The sequence below is a fragment of the Oncorhynchus mykiss genome, chromosome 15, assembly GCF_057628025.1.
Source record: "Oncorhynchus mykiss isolate SJ-2025 chromosome 15, ASM5762802v1, whole genome shotgun sequence".
NCBI lineage: Eukaryota > Metazoa > Chordata > Actinopteri > Salmoniformes > Salmonidae > Oncorhynchus > Oncorhynchus mykiss.
In genome coordinates this window covers 15,516,832-15,544,520 of record NC_143036.1, presented here as the reverse complement: position 1 = coordinate 15,544,520, position 27,689 = coordinate 15,516,832, and the positions used below count along the sequence as shown (strand labels likewise).

Genomic DNA, 27,689 nt, shown 5'->3' with positions numbered 1-27,689 from the left:
TTGGAGAGAGACTAACTCCCTTTCCCTCCTTAGACCAATCTCTTTTCTCTCTCTCTCTCTCTCACACACACACACACACACACACACACACACACACACACACACACACACACACACACATTAACAGAGACATTTTGCAGCTGTTTGTCGAAATGTTTGACAATGACGGATGAGGTGCTCCTCTGGTGTCTGCTTTCTGTCTCACACACACACACACACACATACACCCACACACACATGGTCGGTCAGGGACTGTGTGTGTGTGAGGGGTCAGGGGCATTTTGGAAGGCTCCACCATCATGAGGGTGATTTGTCAGCTGTGCCCCCTTCTCTGTCTAACATTAAGGAGGCCAGCAGGTGCAGACCCTCAACATTCTACCACAATGTCCCTCTCCCTCAGGTCTAAGGATGTGTGATTATCACATGTGATTGGCTGCCTGTAGAGATCTGTACGTCAAGGGGCATAGACACTCTCTGTCCACAAAGCAGAGATACAGAGTGGTGTGTTTTGGGGGGGGGTGGGGGTTGGCAGAGCAGGCAGGTGCTCCACTGTATGCTCCAGGAACCTCACCACACTCTGATCAGTCTGTGTCTCTGTATGGATGGATGTTTTACTCTTTGTGGATACCTTTAGCATTGGGTAGTGTGAACTGATCCTAGATCTGTAATCTACAGTGCCTTCAAAAAGTATTCATACCCATTGACTTATTCCACATTTTGTTGTGTTACAGCCTGAATTCAAAATGGATTCAATATATTTATTCTCTCTCACCCATCTACACACATAATGACAAAGTGAAAACATTGTTCTAGAAATTGTTGCAGATTTATTACAAATCAAATACATGGGCCTCCCGAGTGGAGCAGCGGTCTGAGGTACTGCACCGCAGTGTTTGAGGCGTCACTACAGACCCGGGTTCGATCTCAGGCTGTGTCACAACCTGCCGTGACCGGGAGTCCCATAGGGCGGCGCACAGTTGGTCCAGCGTCGTCCGGGTCAGGGGAGGGTTTGGCCGGGGGGGCTTTACTTGGCTCATCGCACTCTAGTGACTCCTTGTGGTGGGACGGGCGCCTGCAGGCTGACTTTGGTCGTCAGTTGAACGGTGTTTCCTCCGTCACATTGGTGCAGCTGGCTTCCGGGTTAAGCTGATGGGTGTTAAGGAGCGCTGTGTAGCAGGTCATATTTAGGAGGACACATGACCCGATCTTCGCCTCTCCCGATCCCGTTCGGGAGTTGCAGCGATGAGATAAGATTGTAATTGAAATTGGGAGAAAAAAGGGAGTTAAATACAAAAAATATATATATACAGTACCAGTTAAAGTTTGGACACACTTGCTCATGTAGTAACCAAAAAAGTGTTAAACAAATCAAAATATATTTTATATTTGAGATTCTTCAAAGTAGCCACCCTTTGCCTTGATGACAACTTTGCAAACTCTTGGCATTATTTTTTTATCCTGAAAAACCCCCCACTCCCCGATTTTAGCATGTAAATCTTGCTGGGGCACACTCAAAATAGTTTTTTCTTTAGATGCATGCCAGTAAATCCACTACACAACACTAAGCAATACATTAATTGCACTATAACGGTGACAAACGGTGCCCACGAACTGTTTCATAAAGCTGTCCCAACAGCAGTGCTAACACCTTACCACTGATACACCTGGCTATCAGTGGAGCCTTGTCTGGCAGCCAAACATTCAGCCTAATTTACTGCCTTTTAAAAATACATAGCTGATATGGCTGACTTGCTTTCTACTGACAATTGAGTTGTACAAACTATGGCATAAAGGCGGAGGCAATCCTTAATCTCGATTAAGACATTAATGAGCGAGCTAGGAGGGACATAGTCTATATAACTATTTGTTCAGCACTTTGAAATGTACACCGACAAAATTCAGAACATGGGCCATTCTTACAGTGTTCTCCCTGTACACCAAGTCAGAACCGTAGGATAAATAAAGGGGGTGTATAATTTTTTATTTTTTTATTTCACCTTTATTTAACCAGGTAGGCTAGTTGAGAACAAGTTCTCATTTGCAACTGCGACCTGGCCAAGATAAAGCATAGCAGTATGAGCAGACAACACAGAGTTACACATGGAGTAAACAATTAACAAGTCAATAACACAGTAGAAAACAAAGAGGGAGTCTATATACAATGTGTGCAAAAGGCATGAGGAGGTAGGCAAATAATTACAATTTTGCAGATTAACACTGGAGTGATAAATTATCAGATGGTCATGTACAGGTAGAGATATTGGTGTGCAAAAGAGCAGAAAAGTAAATAAATAAAAACAGTATGGGGATGAGGTAGGTGAAAATGGGTGGGCTATTTACCAATAGACTATGTACAGCTGCAGCGATCGGTTAGCTGCTCAGATAGCTGATGTTTGAAGTTGGTGAGGGAGATAAAAGTCTCCAACTTCAGCGATTTTTGCAATTAGTTCCAGTCACAGGCAGCAGAGTACTGGAACGAAAGGCGGCCAAATGAGGTGTTGGCTTTAGGGATGACCAGTGAGATACACCTGCTGGAGCGCGTGCTACGGATGGGTGTTGCCATCGTGACCAGTGAGCTGAGAAGGCGGAGCTTTACCTAGCATGGACTTGTAGATGACCTGGAGCCAGTGGGTCTGGCGACGAATATGTAGCGAGGGCCAGCCGACTAGAGCATACAAGTCGCAGTGGTGGGTGGTATAAGGTGCTTTAGTGACAAAACGGATGGCACTGTGATAGACTGCATCCAGTTTGCTGAGTAGAGTGTTGGAAGCCATTTTGTAGATGACATCGCCGAAGTCGAGGATCGGTAGGATAGTCAGTTTTACTAGGGTAAGCTTGGCGGCGTGAGTGAAGGAGGCTTTGTTGCGGAATAGAAAGCCGACTCTTGATTTGATTTTCGATTGGAGATGTTTGATATGAGTCTGGAAGGAGAGTTTGCAGTCTAGCCAGACACCCAGGTACTTATAGATGTCCACATATTCTAGGTCGGAACCATCCAGGGTGGTGATGCTAGGCGGGCATGCGGGTGCAGGCAGCGATCGGTTGAAAAGCATGCATTTGGTTTTACTAGCGTTTAAGAGCAGTCGGAGGCCACGGAAGGAGTGTTGTATGGCATTGAAGCTTGTTTGGAGGTTAGATAGCACAGTGTCCAATGACGGGCCGAAAGTATATAGAATGGTGTCGTCTGCGTAGAGGTGGATCAGGGAATCGCCCGCAGCAAGAGCAACATCATTGATGTATACAGAGAAAAGAGTCGGCCCGAGAATTGAACCCTGTGGCACCCCCATAGAGACTGCCAGAGGACCGGACAGCATGCCCTCCGATTTGACACACTGAACTCTGTCTGCAAAGTAATTGGTGAACCAGGCAAGGCAGTCATCCGAAAAACCGAGGCTACTGAGTCTGCCGATAAGAATATGGTGATTGACAGAGTCGAAAGCCTTGGTAAGGTCGATGAAGACGGCTGCACAGTACTGTCTTTTATCGATGGCGGTTATGATATCGTTTAGTACCTTGAGTGTGGCTGAGGTGCACCCGTGACCGGCTCGGAAACCAGATTGCACAGCGGAGAAGGTACAGTGGGATTCGAGATGGTCAGTGACCTGTTTGTTGACTTGGCTTTCGAAGACCTTAGATAGGCAGGGCAGGATGGATATAGGTCTGTAACAGTTTGGGTCCAGGGTGTCTCCCCCTTTGAAGAGGGGGATGACTGCGGCAGCTTTCCAATCCTTGGGGATCTCAGACGATATGAAAGAGAGGTTGAACAGGATAGTTTCAGAAATAGAGGGTCCAGATTGTCAAGCCCAGCTGATTTGTACGGGTCCAGGTTTTGCAGCTCTTTCAGAACATCTGCTATCTGGATTTGGGTAAAGGAGAACCTGGAGAGGCTTGGGCGAGGAGCAGCGGGGGGGGTGGGGCTGTTGGCCGAGGTTGAAGTAGCCAGGCGGAAGGCATGGCCAGCCGTTGAGAAATTCTTATTGAAGTTTTCGATAATCATGGATTTATCGGTGGTGACCGTGTTACCTAGCCTCAGTGCAGTGGGCAGCTGGGAGGAGGTGCTCTTGTTCTCCATTGACTTCACAGTGGCCAATGTTCACATTAGCAGACAATGAAAGCTCTTACAATATTCAATGATTACATTACTCTAAAAGAGGTTATTGGCTACATGTGCACCACCAAGTCAGAACAGTAGGCAACATTTAAGATTTAAAAAGACCACATTTTTATGGTGAGGCACATGGGCTACTAACAGCTTAATACACAACATATACTAAGTATTACTTTCTTAGCTACAGTATACATATCTCCCTGGCATATTACATCATTTATGCAGCAGCATACAAGACATTTTTGGACACCTTGTTGTGCTGTGCTCACTTGAACAGGAAGGTGGTGTGGCAGTACTTCGTGGGCAAATTTTGTCATCAAACTTTGTCTTCAAAGTCTGGAATTCTCTGGATTTATGGTGCTTTCAAGACAATTGGGAAACTGGGGAAAAAACAAGGTTGAATCACGATGACATCAGTGATCTTCAGGTTGGAGCTCTAGAAATAGGCCTGAGTTCCCGACTTGCAATTCCGAGTTCGATGACCGTTCAAAACGTGTTTTCCCACTCAGACCTCATTCTTTTCCGAGTTCCCAGTTGTCTTGAACTCACTGAAGTCTGAGATTTCCGAGTTTCAAGTTGTTTTGAGCGCGGCATAAATCATGCTGGATTGACAGCATGGCCAATGTTAAATGTTCATCCTTTTAAGCCTGGAAAAGAGACCCTTAAACCCTTGCTTGCAGTTAGCCACTTATTCTTTCCAAACCACTTATTGTTGAATTTGCGATTTCCAACTTGTGTAATGTTTATGTCCAATAGCAGATTAGCACCGATACGTTTTATCTATAATTTCTCTTCATTGTTTATCTTATGACAAGGATTGAAAAGGATTTGCCAGTAGATTGTCGACTTGATTTTTTAGCTCTACCCGTAGATTTTGCAGTGACGTAGTGTCCCCATTACAGAACACTGAGCCAATCACGCCGCAACTAGAGAACGTTACCAACCCCTACGCTCCGTATTTTCCGCTGGTTGCCCCACCACCACATAAAGCACTGAACTAGGCTGAAACACCTGCATTTTGGAGCTGCCTTACTCAATAAAGCACTGAGCTAGGCTGAAACACCTGCATTTTGGAGCTGCCTTACTCAATAAAGCACTGAGCTAGGCTGAAACACCTGCATTTTGGAGCTGCCTTACTCAATAAAGCACTGAGCTAGGCTGAAACACCTGCATTTTGGAGCTGCCTTACTCAATAAAGCACTGAGCTAGGCTGAAACACCTGCATTTTGGAGCTGCCTTACTCAATAAAGCACTGAGCTAGGCTGAAACACCTGCATTTTGGAGCTGCCTTACTCAATAAAGCACTGAGCTAGGCTGAAACACCTGCATTTTGGAGCTGCCTTACTCAATAAAGCACTGAGCTAGGCTGAAACACCTGCATTTTGGAGCTGCCTTACTCAATAAAGCAAAAAAAGGTTGTATGCGGCTTTATTGTTTTACATTCTTTGCAAACTGATATGTGACATCACCAAATAACATGCAAAATAGGCAACAACATAAAACAAACAAACAGGTGCCTAAATAGGTGGGGCTCAAAACAGTTGACTGGTTGCCACTGATTACAAGCATACCCATAACATGATGCAGCCACCACTATGCTTGAAAATATGGAGAGTGGTACTCAGTAATGTGTTGTATTGGATTTTCCACAAAGATAACACTTTGTATTCAGGACAAAAAGTGAATTGCTTTGCCACATTTTTTTAGTGCCTTGTTGCAACCAGGATGGATGTTTTGGAATATTTTTTATTCTGTACAGGCTTTTTTCTTTTCACTCTGTCAATTAGGTTAGTATTGTGGAGTAACTACAATGTTGTTGATCCAGCCTCAGTTTTCTCCTATCACGGCCATTAAACTCTAACTGTTTTAATGTCGTCATTGGCCTCATGATGAAATCTCTGAGTGGTTTCCTTCCTCTCCGGCAACTGAGTTAGGAAGGTCGCCTGTATCTTTGTAATCTCCATGTTCAAAAGGATATTGTCTGCTTTTTATTTTTACCCATCTACCAATAGGTGCCCTTCTTTGAGAGACATTGGAAAACCTCCCTGGCCTTTGTGGTTGAATCTGTGTTTGAAATTCACTGCTCGACTAAGGGACATTACAGATCATTTCATGTGTGGGGTACAGAGATGAGGTAGACATTCAAAAGTCATGTTAAGCACTTTTTTTGAACGCAGAGTGAGTCCATGCAACTTATTACATGACTTAAGCATATTTTTACTCCTGAACTTATTTAGGCTTGCCATAACAAAGGGGTTGAATACTTATTGACTCAGCTTATCATTTTTTATTCATTTGTAAACATTTTGAAATACTTTATTCCACTTTGACATTGTGGGTTACTGTGTGTAGGCCAGTGACACAAAATCTAAATGTAATCTATTTTAAATTCAGGCTGTAACGCAACAAAATGTGGAAAAAGTCAAGAGAATTGAATAATTTCTGAAGTCAATGTATGCACAAGGGCTACGTGGTTATCCTCTATCTATCCCTGTTAATCAATTTATTCCATGCTCCCTCATTTCACTCATCCTATATCATCCCTCTCTTGTCCAGCTGTGGTTTGCCTTTGTGAACGGCTTCTCTGGACAGATCCTGTTTGAACGCTGGTGTATTGGCCTCTACAACGTGGTGAGTGTCCACTTTATTCATACTGTGCATTTCTCTGTCTCACTCTTTCTGGATCTGTCCTTTACACCCCCACGTTCTATATATTTTTGATCCCTTTCTCCCTCCCTCTCTTTTAATCTCTCCTTCCCTCCCTCCCTCTCTCTTTTAATCTCCCCTTCCCTCCCTCCCCTCTCTCTTTTAATCTCCCCTTCCCTCCCTCCCTCTCTCTTTTAATCTCTCCCTCCCTTTCCCTCCCTCCCTACCTCTCTTTTAATCTCTCCCTCCCTTTCCCTCCCTCCCTACCTCTCTTTTAATCTCTCCCTCCCTTTCCCTGTCTTCCTCTCTCTCTTTTAATCTCTCCTGCCCTCCCTCCCTCTCTCTCTTTTAATCTCTCCTTCCCTCCCTCCCTCTCTCTTTCAATCTCTCCTTCCCTCCCTCCCTCCCTCTCTCTTTCACTCTCCCTCTTTTTCCATGTCTCGACTCTGTGTGAGCTGTTTGGAAGTGGTGGAATTACTGCTGATTGTGTCACTGTGATTGTTGTGCTGATTGTGTCACTGTGATTGTGGTGCTGATTGTGTCACTGTGATTGTGGTGCTGATTGTGTCACTGTGATTGTTGTGCTGATTGTGTCACTGTGATTGTGGTGCTGATTGTGTCACTGTGATTGTGGTGCTGATTGTGTCACTAAGATTGTTGTGCTGATTGTGTCACTAAGATTGTTGTGCTGATTGTGTCACTGTGATTGTGGTGCTGATTGTGTCACTGTGATTGTGGTGCTGATTGTGTCACTAAGATTGTTGTGCTGATTGTGTCACTAAGATTGTTGTGCTGATTGTGTCACTGTGATTGTTGTGCTGATTGTGTCACTGTGATTGTGGTGCTGATTGTGTCACTGTGATTGTTGTGCTGATTGTGTCACTGTGATTGTGGTGCTGATTGTGTCACTGTGATTGTGGTGCTGATTGTGTCACTGAGATTGTTGTGCTGATTGTGCGACCGATAAAAACAGCCAACGGAGTAAGTCGGAATTTCTGAAAGTCAATCGATCATAGTGTTTGTTTGGGTGTCTTACGTTGTACTGTGTGTGTGTGTGTGTCAGATCTTCACAGCGCTGCCTCCCTTCACTCTGGGGATCTTTGACCGGCCATGCAGTCAGCAGAACATGCTCCGCTTCCCCCAGCTATACAGCATCACCCAGAACGCTGAGGGCTTCAACACCAAGGTACACACACACCCAAACAAACAAACACGCACAGACCACTTTTTTACATTTTCAATCGTATTGAAATACTGTGCACACACACACTGCCATAATTATTAATGGACAAACATATGGAACGTTTTTGAACATTGAACACTATGAATGAAACAATTTGAGTTTAGACAGAGGTCGAGTTTAGTTTAGAGTTTCACAACTTGTAGGCCTATATGAACATTTATTGCATCATCTGAAATAAAGCTACACTATATATATATACACAAAGTAGGTGGACAACACTTCAAATTAGTGGATTTGGGTATTCCAGCCACACCCGTTGCTGACAGGTGTATAAAAATCTAGCACACAGCCATGCAATCTCCATAGACAAACATTGGCAGTAGAATGGTCTTACTGAAGAGCTCAGTGACTTTCAATGTGGCACCGTCATTGGATGCCACCTTTCCAACAAGTCAGTTCGTCACGTTTCTGTCCTGCTGGAGCTGCCCTGGTGCTGTTATTCTGCCCTGCTAGAGCTGCCCTGGTGCTGTTATTCTGCCCTGCTGGAGCTGCCCTGGTGCTGTTATTCTGCCCTGCTGGAGCTGCCCCGGTCAACTGTAAGTGCTGTTATTGTGAAGTGGAAACATCTAGGAGCAACAACGGCTCAGCCGCGAAGTGGTAGGCCACACAAGCTCAGAACGAGACTGCCGAGTGCTGAAGCGTGTAGCACATAAAAATCATCTGTCCTCGGTTGCAACACTCACCACCAAGTTCCAAACTGACTCTGGAATCACGTCAGCACAATAACTGTTCGTAGGGAGCTTCATGAAATGGGTTTCCATGGCCGAGCAGCTGCACACAAGGCTAAGATCACCATGCGCAATGCCAAATGTCGGCTGGAGTGTTGTAAAGCTCACCGCCATTGGACTCTGGATGAGTGGAAACGCATTCTCTGGAGTGATGAATCATGCTTCACCATCTGGCAGTCCGACGGACGATTCTGGGTTTGGCTGATCAGGTAGAACACTACCTACCCCAATGCACAGTGCCAAATGTAACGCTTGGTGGAGGAGGAATATTGCTCTGAGACTGTTTTTCATGGTTTGGGCTAGGCCCCTTAATGTTAACACTACAGCATACAATGACATTCTAGATTACTCTGTGCTTTCTACTTTGTGGCAACAGTTTGGGGAAGGCCCTTTCCTGTTTCAGCATGACAATGCCCCCGTGCACAAATCGAGGTCCGTACAGAAAGTGTTTGTTGACATCTGTGTGAAAGAACTTGACTGGCATGCACAAAGCCCTGACCTCAACCCCATCAAACACCTTAAGGATGAATCTGAACGCCAGGCCTAATCACCCAACATCTGTGCCAAACCTCACTAATGTTCGACGAGCAGGTGTCCACATACTTTTGGTCATGTAGTTTATGATTGTCATGGTTATGTTCTCCCATAGCTCAGTGTTTGATGGGTCATGTCTGGGGCTTGTGTCCATATCTCTGTGATGGATGTTTGATACCTGGTGTTTGTTTTGGAATCCTGCAGGTAAACAAGGTGGCAGGGAGACTGGGCCATCCACATGGCAACTCTAATGAGAATAAGGAAATCATTAATTTAGGGGTAGAAAGTGTGTGTGTGCGCAGGTGTAGGGCAGTTGGTTAGTAGCGATGGTGAATACATAGTGGTAGTTGTATTACTGAACACTGTTTTTCTGTGGGCTCTGAGTGTTTTGGCTTTGGTTTTTACTGACACTACTACTGCCCTCTCGCTCTTTCATTCTCTCTTTCATTCTCTCTCTCCCTCTTTCATTCTCTCTCCATCCATCTCTTATTCTCTCTCTCGCTCTCTTTCATTCTCTTGTTCTCTCTCTCTCTCCCTCTCTCCATCCCTCTCTCAGGTGTTTTGGGGTCACTGTATAAATGCTCTGATCCATTCCATTATTCTCTTCTGGTTTCCACTCAAAGTTCTAGAACATGGTAAGTAGTGGTCCCTACACCCACTGCTAGAGACACTCACACACGTGCACTCTGCTAGAGACACTCACTCACACACGTGCACTCTGCTAGACATATTCACTCGCACACGTGCACTCTGCACTTTGAGTCAATTGGAGATGTACCTGTGGATGTATTTCAAGGCCTACCTTCAAACTCAGTGCCTCTTGGCTTGACATCATGGAAAAACAAAAGAAATCAGCCAAGACCTCACAAAAAAATGGTATATCGTAAAAAGTCTGGTTCATCCTTGGGAGCAATTTCCAAACGCCTGAAGGTTCTAGAAGAAAAATAAACGCACACCTATTTAGGCGAGGTGCTGGCTAGCGGAGTAGAAAAGTTGAAAATAAAAGAGAGCTGCACACTCTAGGAGCTCAGATGCAAAAATGTAATTACCAACGTTTCGACAGCCAAGCCGTCATCAGGGTATAATCACAAACACTGCGGGATTACTCGTTTATGTAGTGTCAAAATACACAGGTGTCTGTAATCATGGCCAAGAGTGGCCTAATATCATTGGTTAATTCTCAATTATTAAAATGGCATACAAAGAACAGCATACAATCAACAAATGGATAGCATACGATCATAGATTCATTTTAGGTTACACAAGCTTACAAACAATTACAATGGCAAAGTCACAATAATCACAAGAATGGCTTCAGATCAAAGTCTACGTTGAGACCGAAGGGAGCAAGGGTCTTTAAGTTAAAGATCCAGGCAGCCTCTCGTTTTAACAATAAATTATCAAGGTCACCCCCTCTTCTAGGGTGGGTGACATGTTCGATGCCAATATAACGCAAAGACCAAATCAAGTGGCCTGCCTCCAAGAAGTGGGCCGCAACTGGATAAGTAAAGTTTTTACACCTAATGGTGCTGCGATGCTCTGAGATACGGACTTTTAATTCACGCTTTGTTTTACCCACATCATTTTTTACCACAAAGACAAGTTATAAGATAAATAACTGCCTTAGTGGAGCACGTAATAACACCTTTGATTGGGATCGATTTCCCTGTTTGTGGGTGTTTGAAGGATCTACATTTATAAGTGCCATTGCATTGAGCACAGCCATTACATTTGTAATTTCCATCCAGTAGGGGCGCAAATAGACGTTGTTAAGGAATATACGCCTGAAGATACCACTTTGATCTGTACAAACAATAGTACGCAAGTATAAACACCATGGGACCACACAACCGTCATACCACTCAGGACGGAGACACACTCTATCTCCTAGAGATGAACGTACTTTGGTGCGAAAAGTGCAAATCAATCCCAGAACAACAGCAAAGGACCTTGTGAAGATGCTGGAGGAAACAGGTACAAAAGTATCTATATCCACAGTAAAACGAGTCCTATATCGACAGAACCTGAAAGGCCGCTCAGCAAGGAAGAAGCCACTGCTCCAAAACCGCCATAAAAAAGCCAGACTACGGTTAGCAACTGCACATGGGGACAAAGATCATACTTTTTGGAGAAATGTCCTCTGGTCTGATGAAAAAAAAAAAAATAGAACTGTTTGCCAATAATGACTATCGTTATGTTTGGAGGAAAAGGGGGAGGCTTGCAAGCCGAAGAACACCATCCCAACCGTGAAGCACGGGGGTGGCAGCATCATGTTGTGGGGGTGCTTTGCTGCAGGAAGGACTGGTGCACTTCACAAAATAGATGTCATCATGAGGTAGAAAAATTATGTGGATATATTGAAGCACCATCTCAAGACATCAGTCAGGAAGTTAAAGCTTGGTTGCAAATGGATCTTCCAAATGGACAATTACCCCATGCATATTTCCAAAGTTGTGGCAAAATGGCTTCCTCTCTGGGATATGTGGGACGGTAGCGTCCCACCTCGCCAACAGCCAGTGAAAGTGCAGGGCGCCAAATTCAAAACAGCAAAAATCTCATAATTAAAATTCCTCAAGCATACAAGTATTTTGCACCATTTTAAAGATAGAATTCTCGTTAATCCAGCCAGTGTCTGATTTCAAAAAGGCTTTACAGCGAAAGCACCACAAACGATTATGTTAGGTCACCACCAACTCACAGAAAAACACAGCCATTTTTCCAGCCAAAGAGAGGAGTCACAAAAAGCACAAATAGAGATAGATATTCATCACTAACCTTTGATGATCTTCATCAGATGACACTCATAGGACTTCATGTTACACAATACCTGTATGTTTTGTTCGATAAAGTGCATATTTATATTTTTAAAAATCTAATTTTACATTGGCGCGTTACGTTCAGTTGTTCTAAAACATCCGGTGATTTTGCAGAGAGCCACATCAATTTACAGAAATACTCATCATAAATGTTGATGAAAATGCAAGTGTTGTACATGGAATTAGAGATATACTTCTCCTTAATGCAACCGCTGTGTCAGATTTAAAAAAACCTTTACGGAAAAAGCAAACCATGCAATAATCTGAGTACAGTGTTCAGACAACAAAACAGCCAAAAATATAATTATTCACTTACCTTTGATGATCTTCATCAGAATGCACTCCCAGGAAATGTTTGATTTGTTCGATTAAGTTCTTAATTTATGTCCAAATAGCTTCTTTTGTTAGGGCGTTTGGTAAACAAATCCAAACGTGCGTGCCGGTCCAGCCAAACGTCGGACGAAAAGTTCAAAAAGTTCCGTTACAGCCCGTAGAAACTTGTCAAACTAAGTATAGAATCAATCTTTAGGTTGTTTTTATCATAAATCTTCAGTTATGTTCCAACCAGAGAATTCCTGTGTCTGTAGAAAAGCAATGGAATGAGAGCTAACTCTCTCGTGACGACGCATCACGAGCCTGTGGCACTCTGCCAGACACCTGGCTCAATCCCCTCTCATTCAGCCCCCCTTCATAGTAGAAGCCTCAAACAAAGGTTTAAAGACTGTTGACATCTAGTGGAAGCCTTAGGAAGTGCAATATGACCCCATTTACACTGTATATTGGAATGGCAAAGAGTTGCAAAACTACAAACCTCAGATTTCTGGTTGGATTTTTCTCAGGTTTTTGCCTGCCATATGAGTTCTGTTATACTCACAGACATCATTCAAACAGTTTTAGAAACTTCAGAGTGTTTTCTATCCAATTCTACTAATGATATGCATATATTAGCATCTGGGACAGAGTAGCAGGCAGTTTACTCTGGGCACGTTATTCATCCAAGCTACTCAATACTGCCCCCCTGTCACCAAGAAGTTAAGGACAGCAAAGTCAAGGTATTGGAGTGGCCATCACAAAGCCCTGACCTCAATCCTATAGAAAATTTGTAGGCAGAACTGAAAAGGCGTGTGCGAGCAAGGAGGCCTACAAACCTGACTGTTACACCAGCTGTCAGGAGGAATGGACCAAAATTCACCCAACTTATTGTGGGAAGCTTGTTGAAGGCTACCCGAAACATTTGACCCAAGTTAAACAATTTAAAGGCAATGCTACCAAATATTAATTGAGTGTATGTAAACTTCTGACCCACTGGGAATGTGATGAAAGAAATAAAAGCTGAAATAAATAATTCTCTCTACTATTATTCTGACATTTCACATTCTTAAAAAAAATTGGTGATCCTAACTGACCTAAGACAGGGCATGTCAGGAATTGTGAAACTGAGTTTAAATGTATTTGTCTAAGGTGTATGTAAACTTCTGACTTCAACTGTACATCTTGTAGTAAATGTTTCACTGTGTGCGTATGTGTTCTCCCCAGACAGTCCTTTCAACAACGGGCATGGTACTGACTACCTGTTTGTGGGGAACATGGTGTACACGGTAAGCACATCGCCTCTACAGCTCCTCACAGTGTGTCTCGTCTGTGTTGGTGCTGATACTCTGAACAAAAACATGGACTCATCCCACTAATTACAGAAGTAATGAAGTGTACTCATGGGTCTACAGTGTCCTCAGCAATCGCTCCATTCATCTACAGTGTCCTCTCTATCACTCTGTTCCTTAAATTCAGCACGGTGTGTGTCTGTTGCTTATTTGTTAGTGAGTGTTTAGATGGCTGAGAGCAGTGGTTATACTTTGAGTGGTTTAACAGGTATTGTTTACAGTATCTTTATGGATATTTATCATCTCTGGTGTCGTTTGTGAATTAACCCCACCTCTCTTTCTCCTTAATTCTCTTTTTCTCCCCCTCATTCTCTCTCCCGCATTCTCTCTTTCTCCCCTCACCCTGTTTTCTCTCTTCCCCTAACCCCTATTTTCTCTCTCCCCCTCCCTCAATTTCTCTCTCCCCCTCCCTCATTTTCTCTCCCCTCCCTCATTTTCTCATTTTCTCTCTCTCCCTCCCTCATTTTCTCTCTCTCCCTCCCTCATTTTCTCTCTCTCCCTCCCTCATTTTCTCTCTCCCTCTCCATCATTCTCTCACTCCCCCTCCATTCTCTCTCTCTCTCTCCCTTCCTCATTTTCTCTCTCTCCCTCCCTCATTTTCTCTCCCCCCTCCCTAATTTTCTCTCTCTCCCTCCCTCATTTTCTCTCTCCCTCTCCATCATTCTCTCACTCCCCCTCCATTCTCTCTCTCTCTCTCCCCCTTCCTCATTCTCTCTCACTCCCCCTCCATCAATCTCTCTCTCCCCTCCCTCCCTCATTCTCTCTCTCTCTCTCTTCTCCTGCCTCATTCTCTCTCTTTCTCTCCCCTTCTCCCCCTCTCCCTTTCTCTCTTCTCTCTGCAGTATGTGGTAGTAACAGTGTGTTTGAAAGCTGGTATGGAAACCACTGCCTGGACCAGGGTACAGTCTGTTTTTACCGTAACGATTTCCTCTCCAACACACACACACTGCACTACTCCTATAGACTGCTTAGATGTATCGTGGTGACATACAGAACCACTCAAACGTTTGGACACACCTACTCATTCAAGGTGAAGCTGGTTGAGAGGATGCCAAGTGTGCAAAGCTGTCAAGGCAAAGGTGGCTAAAATGTTTAACACCTTTTTTGGTTACTGCATGATTTGTGTGTGTTTTCATAGTTTTGATGTCTTCACTATTATTATACAATGTAGAAAATAGTAAAACAAAAAAAACTTGAATGTGTAGGTAGGTGTGTCCAAACTTTTGATTGGTACTGTACAGTCATGGCCACAAGTTTTGAGAATGACACAAATATTAATTTTCACAAAGTCTGCTGCCTCAGTTTGTATGATGGCAATTTGCATATCAGCATGTTATGAAGAGTGATCAGATGAATTACAATTAATTGCAAAGTCCCTCTTTGCCATGCAAATAAACTGAATCCCAAAAAAGCATTTCAGCCCTGCCACAAAAGGACCAGCTGGCATCATGTCAGTGATTCTCTTGTTAACACAGGTTTGAGTGTTGGCGAGGACAAGGCTGGAGATCACTCTGTCATGCTGATTGAGTTCGAATAACAGACTGGAAGCTTCAGAAGGAGGGTGGTGCTTGGAATCATTGTTCTTCCTCTGTCAACCATGGTTACTTGCAAGGAAACACGTGCCCTCATCATTGCTTTGCACAAAAAGGGCTTCACAGGCAAGGATATTGCTGCCAGTAAGATTGCACCTAAATTAACCATTTATCAGATCATCAAGAACTTCAAGGAGAGCGGTTCAATTGTTGTGAAGAAGGCTTTAGGGCGCCTAAGAAAGTCCAGCAAACGCCAGGACCGTCTCCTAAAGTTGATTCAGCTGCGGGATCGGGGCACCACCAGTACAGAGCTTGCTCAGGACTGGCAGCAGGCAGGTGTGAGTGCATCTGCATGCACAGTGAGGCGTAGACTTTTGGAGGATGGCCTGGTGTCAAGAAGGGCAGCAAAGAAGCCACTTCTCTCCAGGAAAAACATCAGAATAGTACCAACTAATCCTCCGAGAGCAACTTCTCCCAACCATCCAGGAACAGTTTGGTGATGAACAATGCCTTTTCCAGCATGATGGAGCACCTTGCCATGAGGCAAAAGTGATAAGTGGCTCGGGGAACAAAACATCGATATTTTGGGTCCATGGTCAGGTAACTCCCCAGACCTTCATCCCATTGAGAACTTGTGGTCAATCTTCAAGAGGCGGGTGGACAAACAAAAACCCACAAATTCTGACAAACTCCAAGCATTGATTATGCAAGAATGGGATGCCATCAGTCAGGATGTGGCCCAGAAGTTAATTGACAGCATGCCAGGGCGGATTGCAGAGGTCTTGAAAAAGAAGGGTCAACACTGCAAATATTGACTCTTTGCATCAACTTCATGTAATTGTCAATAAATGCCTTTGACTCTTATGAAATGCTTGTAATTGTACTTCAGTATTCCATAGTAATATCTGACAAAAATATCTAAAGACACTGAAGCAGCAAACTTTGAGAAAATTAATATTTGTGTCATTCTCAAAACTTTTGTCCACGACTGTACATAGAAGGTAGCCTGCAGATGGCAGTCTACAGATTGACAGCTGGCAGTGTGGGGTATACTCTAGTTTAGAGAGACAGCACCCCGTATATACTGTACATACACACACAGTCCTTGCCATGTGTTACAGCCATCTCAGCTCATTCCTACTGCGGTGAGGGGGGGTAGAGGTGGGTTGACACCCCCTGTCCATTCTGCTGTCCACCCCCCCCCCCCCCCCCCACCGGTAGTGAAGCAGGGTCCCATAGGAATTCACACAGTGTCCCCTTACCAGTGGTGTAAAGTACTTAAGTAGTACTTTAAAGTATTTTTTACTTAAGTTGTTTTTTGGAGTATCTGTACTTTACTTTACTATTTATATTTTGGACAACTTTTACTTTTACTTCACTACATTCCTAAAGAAAATGATGTATTTTTTACTCCATACATTTTCCCTGACACCCACAAGTACTCGTTACATTTTGAATAGTTAGCAGGACAGGAAAATGGTCCAATTCACACACTTATCAAGAGAACATCCCTGGTCATCCCTACTGCCTCTGTTCTGGTGGACTCACTAAACAGAGAACATCCCTGGTCATACCTACTGCCTCTGATCTGGTGGACTCACTAAACAGAGAACATCCCTGGTCATACCTACTGCCTCTGATCTGGTGGACTCACTAAACAGAGAACATCCCTGGTCATCCCTACTGCCTCTGATCTGGCAGACTCACTAAACACAAATGCATCTTTTGTAAATGATGTCTGAGTGTTGGAGTGTGACCCTGGCTTTCCATACATTTTAAAAACAAGAAAATGGTGCCGTCTGCTTTGCTTAATAGAAGGAATTTGAAATTATTTATACTTTTACTTTTGATACTTAAGTATATTTAGAACCAAATACTTTTAGACTTTTACTTGAGTAACTTTCTATTAAGGTATCTATACTTTTACTCAAGTATGACAAGTAAGTCCCCAATACGTTTTCCACCACTGCCCCGTACAGAGGGGGAGGACGGGAGAGCCACAGAGAGGAGGGGCGACACTCGGGGACAAGGTTGTCTATATGCAGTATGTACAGTAACTAACTATGTGACCTCACTTCCTCTATTTTATTCCCTTCCTTTCTTCTTCTTCTTCTCTCTCCCCCTCTCTTCTCCCTATAGTTCTCCCACCTGGCGGTGTGGGGCAGTATGATTCTCTGGCTGCTCTTCTTCACGGTCTACTCAGCTTTCTGGCCGTCCATCCCCATCGCTCCTGACATGCAAGGCCAGGCAAGTCTCCTCCTCCTCATGGTTCAAATGGTCTCTTCTGTTCAACGAAGCCGTGTCCACGGTGCCCTGTTGACTTGAAAAGCTGAGGTACCCGGTAGAGGTGTGCGGTCAGCCCCAATAACCCCGCCTCAGACCATGCTGTAAATATGTCATAATAGTTTGGAAACAGCTCCGTGGACCTGTTCTATATGGACTTAGTGCTTTCCACCTCCCAGCTCTCCCCAAACGTGTCAGTCATTTTGGTAATGGGATGGTGGGGGGTAGGTAATAACCCTTCATTACGCCTGGCGCCAGGGCGGCTGGCCTTCTGGGTGTTCCATATCAGCACTGCTGGAGCCCCAGGGAGATTCATACCCTGCCAGCCCGCTCTGCAGGCCCTCTGCACCTGCTGCGCCGTCACCCGAGCCCCAGGCTTTTACGGCCTGCCCTGGAGGTGTTGACTCTAGAGTGGGTGGGATTGGCTGTGCAGGGCTGGTGGAGGACCGGTGGGTGGGTGTCTATGGGGTACCCCCTGATTGACTGTTTTTAGGGGGGTAGTGTGTTGGTGCGGGGGTACCCCACTGTGCTGGGGAGGGAGGGGGAGAGAGGGGGAAGTCTCAGCCCCCTTCAGACCATTAATTCAATTTGTGTCAGAAATGAGGAACATGAATAACCCTGCAGCTGCTCAGTCCAACTGGGGAACTGAGAAATACATACACCCCTCCCTCACCCCACCTCTCTCCCCCATCACAATCCCTCCCTCACCCCACCTCTCCCCCGTCGCAACCCCTCCCTCACCCCACCTCTCTTCCCCGTCACAATCCCTCCCTCACCCCACCTCTTTTCCCCGTCACAACCCCTCCCTCACCCCACCTCTTTCCCCCTCCCTCACCCCACCTCTCTCCCCCTCCCTCACCCCACCTCTCCCGCCCCTCTCATTCTACGCATCACTTCCCCCGTCACACATTCTGACCTCACCCTTGCTCCCCCTATCTCTGCATTCATCTTCCCTTAAGGGATGAATAATGGGCTGTTCATTGAGTGCTCTGTCTACTCTTCTAATAATTGTGTTTGTGTCGGTGTTTGTCGGAGACCGTGTCTGTGTGTGTTGGTGTTTTGACAGACTGAGAATGTGTGTTTGTGTGTATGTACGTATACGTGGAGGTGTTAGTCGGAGACTGACAGTCTGTGGGTGTGTGTCAGACAGGGAATGTGTGTGTAGTCTGAGCGTCTCTGGGTGTGTTTCCAGCTGTCACAGGGAATGTTTCATAATGGTTTTCCAATTCAGTCCGGAGAATCTTCCTGGGAATGCCAGCTGTGTCTGGCCCAAACTATCTATCTCTGAACTACAGCCTCATAACAGCTACTAAGGATGTAGCTAGTTAGCCAGTACAACGTAGACTACAGCACAGTGTCCAGTTGTATTAATGCAGTATAGTAGAGAGATGGGCTTTGTTGCCATGGCATATTCAGCTAACTGTTACTGGTATTCAGCATATGGTGGCAGAAATGGATACCATGTAGAAAGACAAGAGGGGGGGGAGAGGGGAGGGGGCTCAAGGGGGACAACAGGCAGAGATGAATCAAGAGAAATAAAAATAAATACAGATGGAGAGAATCTGAGTGGAGAGAAAGGAAGACGTAGCTGATTGAGAGAGCGGCAGAGAGACAGAAGTTGAGTGGATGATTAACCCCTAGAGTCAGGGTTAGAGGTCAGAGGTCAACGCGACTGACTGCAGCTGGATGACAGAGGGAGGAGACCCTAGTAGTTACTCAATGAAGAGTATCTGTCTAACTTGTTGCTGGAATGTTGTGTTATGTTGATATGGTGTGTGTGTGTACGTGTGTGTGTTATGTTGACATTGTGTTATGTTGACGTGTGTGTGTTGACGTTTGTGTGTGTGTGTGTGTTGACGTTTGTGTGTGTGTGTGTTGACGTTTGTGTGTGTGTTGACGTTTGTGTGTGTGTGTGTTGACGTTTGTGTGTGTGTTGACGTTTGTGTGTGTGTCGACGTTTTTGTGTGTGTGTGTGTTGACGTTTGTGTGTGTGTGGTGACGTTTGTGTGTGTGTGTGTGTGTGTTGACACTGTGTGTGTTGACATGTGTGTGTGTTGACGTAGTGTGTGTGTGTGTGTTGACGGTGTGTGTGTTGAAGTGTGTGTGTGTGCGTTATGTTGACGTGTGTGTGTGTGTTGACGTTATGTGTGTGTGTTGACGTTGTGTGTGTTGACGTTGTGTGTGTGTGTGTGTGTGTTGACGTGTGTGTGTGTTGTGTTGACGTGTGTGTGTTGTGTTGACGTGTGTGTGTGTGTGTGTGTGTGTGTGTGTGTGTGTGTGTGATGACGTTGTGTGTGCATGCGTTATGTTGACGTTGTGCGTTATGTTGACATTGTGTGTGTGTTGACGTTGTGTGTGTGTGTGTGTGTGTGTTGACGTGTGTGTGTGTTGACGTGTACGTGTGTGTTGACGTGTGTGTTGACGTGTGTGTGTTGATGTGTGTGTGTGTGTGTGTGTGTTTGTGTTGACGTGTGTGTGTTTGTGTTGACGTGTGTGTGTGTTGACGTATGTGTGTGCGTTATGTTGACGTTGTGTGTGTGTGTGTGTGTGTGTGTGCGTTGTTGTGTGTGGGTGTGTTGTGTTGACGGTGTGTGTTATGTTGACTGTGTGTGTGTTATTTTTGACGGTGTGTGTTATGTTGACTGTGTGTGTGTGTGTGTGTGTGTTATGTTGACTGTGTGTGTGTGTGTGTTATGTTGATGGTGTGTGTGTGTTATGTTGATGGTGTTTGTGTGTGATGTTGACTGTGTGTGTGTTATGTTGACTGTGTGTGTGTGTGTTATGTTGACGGTGTGTGTGTGTGTGTGTTATGTTGACGGTGTGTGTGTGTGTTATGTTGATGGTGTGGGTGTGTGTGTGATGTTGACGGTGTGTGTGTTATGTTGATGTTGTGTGTGTTTGTTGCAGGCTGACAGGGTGATGCACTGCTGGCACTTCTGGCTGGGGCTGGTCCTGGTGCCAGCAGCCTGTCTACTCAAAGACTTTGCCTGGAACGCGTGAGTAACACACTCACACTGCATATGTACTATCAAAATCAATACCTACATGAATATGAACAGATAAAGTGCATTCGGAAAGTATTCAGACCCCTTGACTTTTTCATAATTTTGTTACGTTACAGCCTTATTCTAAAATGGATTAAATAAATCTAATTCCTCAACAATCGACAGACGATACCCCATAACGACAAAGTGAAAACACGTTTTTAGACATTTCTGCACATTTATTAAAAATAAAAAACAGAAATACCTTATTTACATAATTATTCAACCCCTTTGCTATGAGACTCGAAATTGAGCTCAGAAAAATCCTGTTTCCATTGATCATCCTTGAGATGTTTCTACAACTTGATTTGACTACACCAGTGGTAAATTCAATTGATTGGACATGATTTGGAAAGGCACACACCTGTCTATATATGGTCCCACAGTTGACAGTGCACATCAGAGCAAAAACCAAGCCATGATGTCGAAGGAATTGTCCGTAGAGCTCTGAGACCGGATTGTGTCGAGGCACAGATCTGGGGAAGGGTTCCAAAATATTTGTAAAGCATTGAAGGTCCCAAAGAACACAGTGGCCTCCATCATTCTTAAATGGAACAAGTTTTGAACCACCAAGACTATTCCTAGAGCTGGCCACCCTGAGCAATCAGGGGAGAAGGGCCTTGGTCAGGGAGGTCCAGAGTTCCTCTGTGGAGATTGGAGAACCTTCCAGAAGGACAACCATCTCTGTGGCATTCCACCAATCAGGTCTTTATGGTAGAGTGTCCAGACGGAAGCCACTCCTCAGTAAAAGGCACATGACAGCCCGCTTGGAGTTTGCCAAAAGGCACCTAAAGGACTCTCAGACCATGAGAAACAAGCTACACTGGTCTGATGAAACCAAGATTGAACTCTTTGGCCTGAATGCCAAGAGTCACGTCTGGAGGAAACCTGGCACCATCCCTAAGGTGAAGCATGGTGGTGGCAGCATCATGTTGTGGGGATGTTTTTCAGTGGCAGGGACTGTGAGACTAGTCAGGATCGAGGGAAAGATGAACGGAGCAAAGTCCAAAGAGATCCTTGATGAAAACCTGCTCCAGAGCACTCAGGACCTCAGACTGGGGCGAAGATTCAACTTCCAACATGACAACGACCCGAGGCTGTAATCGCTGCCAAAGGTGCTTCGACAAAGTACTGAGTAAAGGGTCTGAATACTTATGTAAATGTGATATTTTTATACATTTGCAAAAAATAATGGATTATTGTGTGTAGATTGATGAAAAAATGTGTTTTAATCCATTTTAGAATAAGGCTGTAACGTAACAAAATGTGTGAAAAGTTAAGGGGTCTGAATGCACCGTATGTACCACCCAAAGCAATACACAGACATTCTAAAACACACACATGCATATTATATAAACATGTTTTAAAAAGTCACATTTCAATAAATACTCCTACATGTATGTGGAAAACAGTCCCTCCAGGATTTTGCGATTTAGTGAACGCAGATAATTTTTGCAAAATCAACCCCTCAAGGACTAGCAAAACTGACCAATCTTCTAATTATTAGTCACTTAAAACTGTCTGATCACCACACTACAAAAAGAGGACTTTTAACCAATCACCATCACTTTTACTGCATAAAATGGTTCAATCAGAATTGCTGCAGCAAAATCGAGCCTTTTTGTCCGGAGATTTTTACCACAGAAACAGTGAAATCCTGGTGGGGCTAATAAGCAATAGAACCCTATGAATGTGTTGTAGGGGTCGTCGCACTGTGAAGAAGTCTCTTCTGGAAGAGGTCCAGGAGCTGGAGGCCAGGGCTGTTGACCCGGGGGCCGCTGTGCTCCGAGACGCCAGCGGACGCAGGTCAGACACACACACGCACTGCATCATGGGATCACAGTTGGGAGGCCACAGACAGGAGCTCTACAGAATTGACTGTGGCATAGTTAATCTTCATGCCATATCAGAGATCATGATAACTCCTTGGACTGAGGGGAAACACCCTTCAAAGATTTTGTTACGAGTCTATAAGATTAATGTGCGTGTTTATTTTGATTTATGTCCTAGTGTTTATATGACTGTTTGTATGAGAGAAGACCAGTGCTGTAACCATGGCCCTCTAACCTCTTGGTAACCTCTTGGTAACCTCTTGGTAACCTCTTGGTAACCTCTTGGTAACCTCTTGGTAACCTGGTTGACCCATCCACAGGGCCAAAGCTGAGGTCCCCTAGTCCCACAGCTCGGGGCACAGACGCTCACATACATACACACACGCACACATATACATACACACATACACACATACATACATACACACACACATACATACATACATACATACATACATACATACATACATACATACATACATACATACATACATACACACACACACACACACACACACACACACACACACACACACACACAGGTAGCACCTTGGCTTGGTTTGACCTGTCTCACTGTGTGACCTCTGACCTGTGTGTGGAGTGATCCCTTCTTCCCCTCGTCTCTCTCACCCACCTCATGTCTCATGTCTCATGTTATGTTTTTCTTTTCTTTCTCCGTCTATTTTTGTATCCCTCCATTTGATTCTCTCGAGTCAGGAAGTGGACAGGTTTCCACTGCTGTAAGGACTGGGTGTGTGGACTGGGTGTACTGTAGCTTCTGTGGTTGTGTGTTAGAGAGAGCCGTTTGTGTTAGTTTGTATTGTGTGTTTATAGTCATATCTGTCATAAGAGAAGGAGTAGAACAGCTCCGGGTGGAAAACGTTTGAACATTGGAGGTATTAGGTTGAGAAGTGGAGTGGGAGATGGAAGACTGAGGTTTGGCCATTTGAGGGACTGTTATGTGGGATATTGGCTGGGGATGGGGCTCTTTGGTGGGCTTTGGGCAGGAACAATAGTCCTCAATCATCCAGTGATACGGCTAGGCTAACAATCCCGTCCAGAGCAGAGAACTGGCTTGGACAGAGCTGGCGCAGGGAGGTGCTCAGGGACAGGGAGGGGAGGCAGGGCGTTGTTTTTGGACAGGGGACGCACACAGCCTTCCCTAGCCCTGAGGTGAGGGCCTTGTCCTGGGCTTAACCTGCTCCCAAACATGGGTAGGAACCAGGAGGGGCCCCAGCAACGACCATGGATAACACTGAGGAGGAGTTTCAGAGAGGAACAGAGCAGAAACGCACACATCTGTATTTGTATTTCATAACGGGCGAGGGTTGGGATGAGGGTGGGGGTGGGAAAGGTAGAGGACCAAAGTTTCTCTGGGGAAGTATTTAGATGTGGCGCATCCTTGGACTGTTTGAAGTCTCAATGCCCTTCCAGACAGCGACAGTACAGGATTCAGGCATAGTTTAAATATGTGCTATTTCGATGTTTATTTATTCATGTGTTCGTCTATCCATTCATTCTTCAGTCATTCACCTTATTATTCATCTAGCAGACCTCATTTTCTTTGCCGAATGATACGGTTGCAAAACTTTATTTCAGGCTTTGCCAAACACGCCGGTTCTAGGTTCCCTGTGGTACCGTAAGGAGCGGGTCCCAGCTGCTTGCTCAGAAGTGTGACCTTGGGGAGGCTGGCCCCGGTCCATACACTCTGTGGATCAAATCAGGGCCCGTGCCCAGTGCTTGGAAAACCTCCCTCATGTGATGATATAAGGCCTTATTGGCTGCCTGATCTAGAGAAGTAACCTACCGTGTTCCACAGCGGAATTCGACGATCTGGGGAGCATCCTGTAGCATTCTATTAGGAGGAAGCAATCTGTTCCATTTGGATACAGACTGTTATCCGAATGTTTTGCGTTGCCATTAGTGATGAGGAGGAGGAAGATGGGTAGGAGGAGGATTGAGAGAGAGAAGAAGGCTGGGGGAGTGTGTGTGTGTGTGTGTGAGAGTTTGCATGTGAGCGAGAATGCATGCGGTGTGTGTTAACAAGGGCAGGAATGGGGCTGGTTATTGGGGTAGAGGAGCGATGATGGTGTGTTGTCTGGAAAAATAGTGTCAGTCACATAATGAGATGTGATTGGATTAACTGAATGTCAATCTGCTCTTCAGTACCAGCCAAGAAATATGCCTAGACCAGTGGGGGGCAAAAGTATGGCCCCCCTCTTCCCCTTTTTCTCCCCAATTTCGTGGTATCCAATTAGTAGTTAGTCTTGTCCCATCTCTGCATCTCCCATACGGACTCAGGAAAGGTGAAGGTCGAGAGCCGTGCGTCCTCTAAAACACGACCCAGCCAAGCCGCACTGCTTCTTGACACACTGCCCGCTTAACCCGTAAGCCAGCAGCACCACTGTGTCGGAGGAAACACAGTGTACCTGGCGACCGTGTCAGCGTGTCCGAGCGCCCGGCCCGCCACAGGAGTTGCTAGAGCACGATGGGACAAGGACATCTCGACCTGCCAAACCGTCCCCTAACCCGGACGATGCTGGGCCAATTGTGCGCCGTCTCGGCCAGCTGTGACACAGCCTGGGATCGAACCCGGGTCTGTAGTGATGCCTTAGATCACTGCGCCACTCGGGAGGCCCCTGCAAATTGATTTTAACAAACAATTGGTCCCCCAAAAAATGCGGCCCTCTGTTGAATTTCAAAATCCCAATATCGAGCCAAAAAGTTTGCCCATCCCTGGCCTAGACTCTACCCTATCAGGTATGACTCTGGTAGTCACATCAAAAAGTAGACTTATCTTGGGGTCAGGTCTAGGCAAGGGTGGATGCCAGACTGACTTCTTTAACCCTAATAGAACTAGATCATCTATTCTCACTTCTCTCTTTCCTTCAAGACCACATATCTGAAGGTCTGAATGGTCTTAGCAATATGGTGGAAACAGATTGTCTTTTCACCTATATGTGTCCATAAAGGAAAGGAGATGAGGAAATGATAGCCTGGTCCCAGATTTGTTTGTGCTCTTGCAAGTGCCAACTCCCTTGCTGTCATTGGCATGACAATTCGTGACAAAGAGTTGGCATGATAGCACAATCAGGCTAACATAGGAGCTACACTGGGGTAGTCAAACAGGCTGACATAGGAGCTACACTGGGGTAGTCAAACAGGCTGACATAGGAGCTACACTGGGGTAGTCAAACAGGCTGACATAGGAGCTACACTGGGATAGTCAAACAGGCTGACATAGGAGCTACACTGGGATAGTCAAACAGGCTGACATAGGAGCTACACTGGGATAGTCAAACAGGCTGACATAGGAGCTACACTGGGATAGTCAAACAGGCTGACATAGGAGCTACACTGGGATAGTCAAACAGGCTGACATAGGAGCTACACTGGGATAGTCAAACAGGCTGACATAGGAGCTACACTGGGATAGTCAAACATGCTGACATAGGAGCTACACTGGGATAGTCAAACAAGCTGACATAGGAGCTACACTGGGATAGTCAAACAGGCTGACATAGGAGCTACACTGGGATAGTCAAACAGGCTGACATAGGAGCTACACTGGGATAGTCAAACAGGCTGACATAGGAGCTACACTGGGATAGTCAAACAGGCTGACATAGGAGCTACACTGGGATAGTCAAACAGGCTGACATAGGAGCTACACTGGGGTAGTCAAACAGGCTGACATAGGAGCTACACTGGGGTAGTTAAACAGGCTGACATAGGAGCTACACTGGGGTAGTCAAATAGGCTGACATAGGAGCTACACTGGGGTAGTCAAACAGGCTGACATAGGAGCTACACTGGGATAGTCAAACAGGCTGACATAGGAGCTACACTGGGATAGTCAAACAAGCTGACATAGGAGCTACACTGGGATAGTCAAACAGGCTGACATAGGAGCTACACTGGGATAGTCAAACAGGCTGACATAGGAGCTACACTGGGATAGTCAAACAGGCTGACATAGGAGCTACACTGGGATAGTCAAACAGGCTGACATAGGAGCTACACTGGGATAGTCAAACAGGCTGACATAGGAGCTACACTGGGGTAGTCAAACAGGCTGACATAGGAGCTACACTGGGGTAGTTAAACAGGCTGACATAGGAGCTACACTGGGGTAGTCAAATAGGCTGACATAGGAGCTACACTGGGGTAGTCAAACAGGCTGACATAGGAGCTACACTGGGATAGTCAAACAGGCTGACATAGGAGCTACACTGGGATAGTCAAACAGGCTGACATAGGAGCTACACTGGGATAGTCAAACAGGCTGACATAGGAGCTACACTGGGATAGTCAAACAGGCTGACATAGGAGCTACACTGGGATAGTCAAACAGGCTGACATAGGAGCTACACTGGGGTATCAGGAACACAGTAGTTTTTTTTCCTGCTACACAGGACAAGTAACCTTTGGCCAGCAGAGCAGAGCACGTGCCATGTTATCCAGTGTTCTGGGACGTGAGCGTTATGTTGAACATGGAACCAGAGCGGACCTGAGATGCTTAGGACCAGGTTTCATTTAATGAATATGAGCATCTCACACTGTACGTCTAAGTGTAGCAAGTCAGTGACATTCAGGAAATTAAGGCTTCTAAAAGTATTAGGTCACAATTAGTCTCCTGAGTAGAACTTCCACCTGTCCTGTTGGTCGTGTTAACCTGTCAGTAACAGAGTCTCCAGGGTGATTGGTGCTGTGACCTGTCACTGAGTGTCTGTGTGTTCTGTGATTGGTGGACTGACCTGTCTGTCTCCTGCCCTCCAGTCTGAACGAGCGTGCCCACCTGTTGACCCGGGTCTTTAGGAAAACACCATCCAATGTGGGGTGCAAAAACTCTGTGCAGCAGAGCAACGTGTCCCGTGAGTATCCCTGTCCTTCCCCTGTCCCGGCCTCAGCTACTTGTATTCATTTCCTGTATACAGTTAATATACTTTTTGTAGGTAATATTGTCTAGGTAATATAATGTCTAGGTAATATTCTGTCTTTGCAATATAATATACTGTCTAAGTAATATAATATACTGTCTAGGTAATATACCTTCTTTGCAATATATTATACTGTCTAGGTAAGATAATATACTGTCTAGGTGATATAATATACTGTCTAGGTGATATAATATACTGTCTAGGTAATATAATATACTGTCTAGGTAATATAATATACTGTCTAGGTAATATAATATACTGTCTAGGTGATATAATATACTGTCTAGGTAATGTAATATAATATACTGTCTAGGTAATATAA

At 45.1% G+C, this 27,689-nt stretch overlaps 1 protein-coding gene across 9 annotated transcripts in view; it reads left to right on the top strand.

Annotated features, from left to right (window-relative positions):
• The window catches only part of LOC110490927 (phospholipid-transporting ATPase IB), a 98,868-nt gene that overhangs the window by 66,353 nt on the left and 4,826 nt on the right, over positions 1-27,689 (top strand). For 6 of the 9 annotated variants that reach the window (XM_036943827.2, XM_090199368.1, XM_090199371.1 and 3 more), the window contains 9 exons: positions 6,665-6,739; positions 7,818-7,940; positions 9,816-9,894; positions 13,612-13,673; positions 14,579-14,635; positions 17,408-17,515; positions 20,459-20,547; positions 22,297-22,401; positions 27,207-27,301. In XM_036943827.2, the coding sequence (XP_036799722.2) occupies positions 6,665-6,739; positions 7,818-7,940; positions 9,816-9,894; positions 13,612-13,673; positions 14,579-14,635; positions 17,408-17,515; positions 20,459-20,547; positions 22,297-22,401; positions 27,207-27,301 (793 nt within the window). The remainder of the gene's footprint in view (positions 1-6,664; positions 6,740-7,817; positions 7,941-9,815; positions 9,895-13,611; positions 13,674-14,578; positions 14,636-17,407; positions 17,516-20,458; positions 20,548-22,296; positions 22,402-27,206; positions 27,302-27,689) is intronic. The other 3 variants (XM_036943828.2, XM_090199367.1, XM_090199372.1) reach the window with 1 other exon arrangement.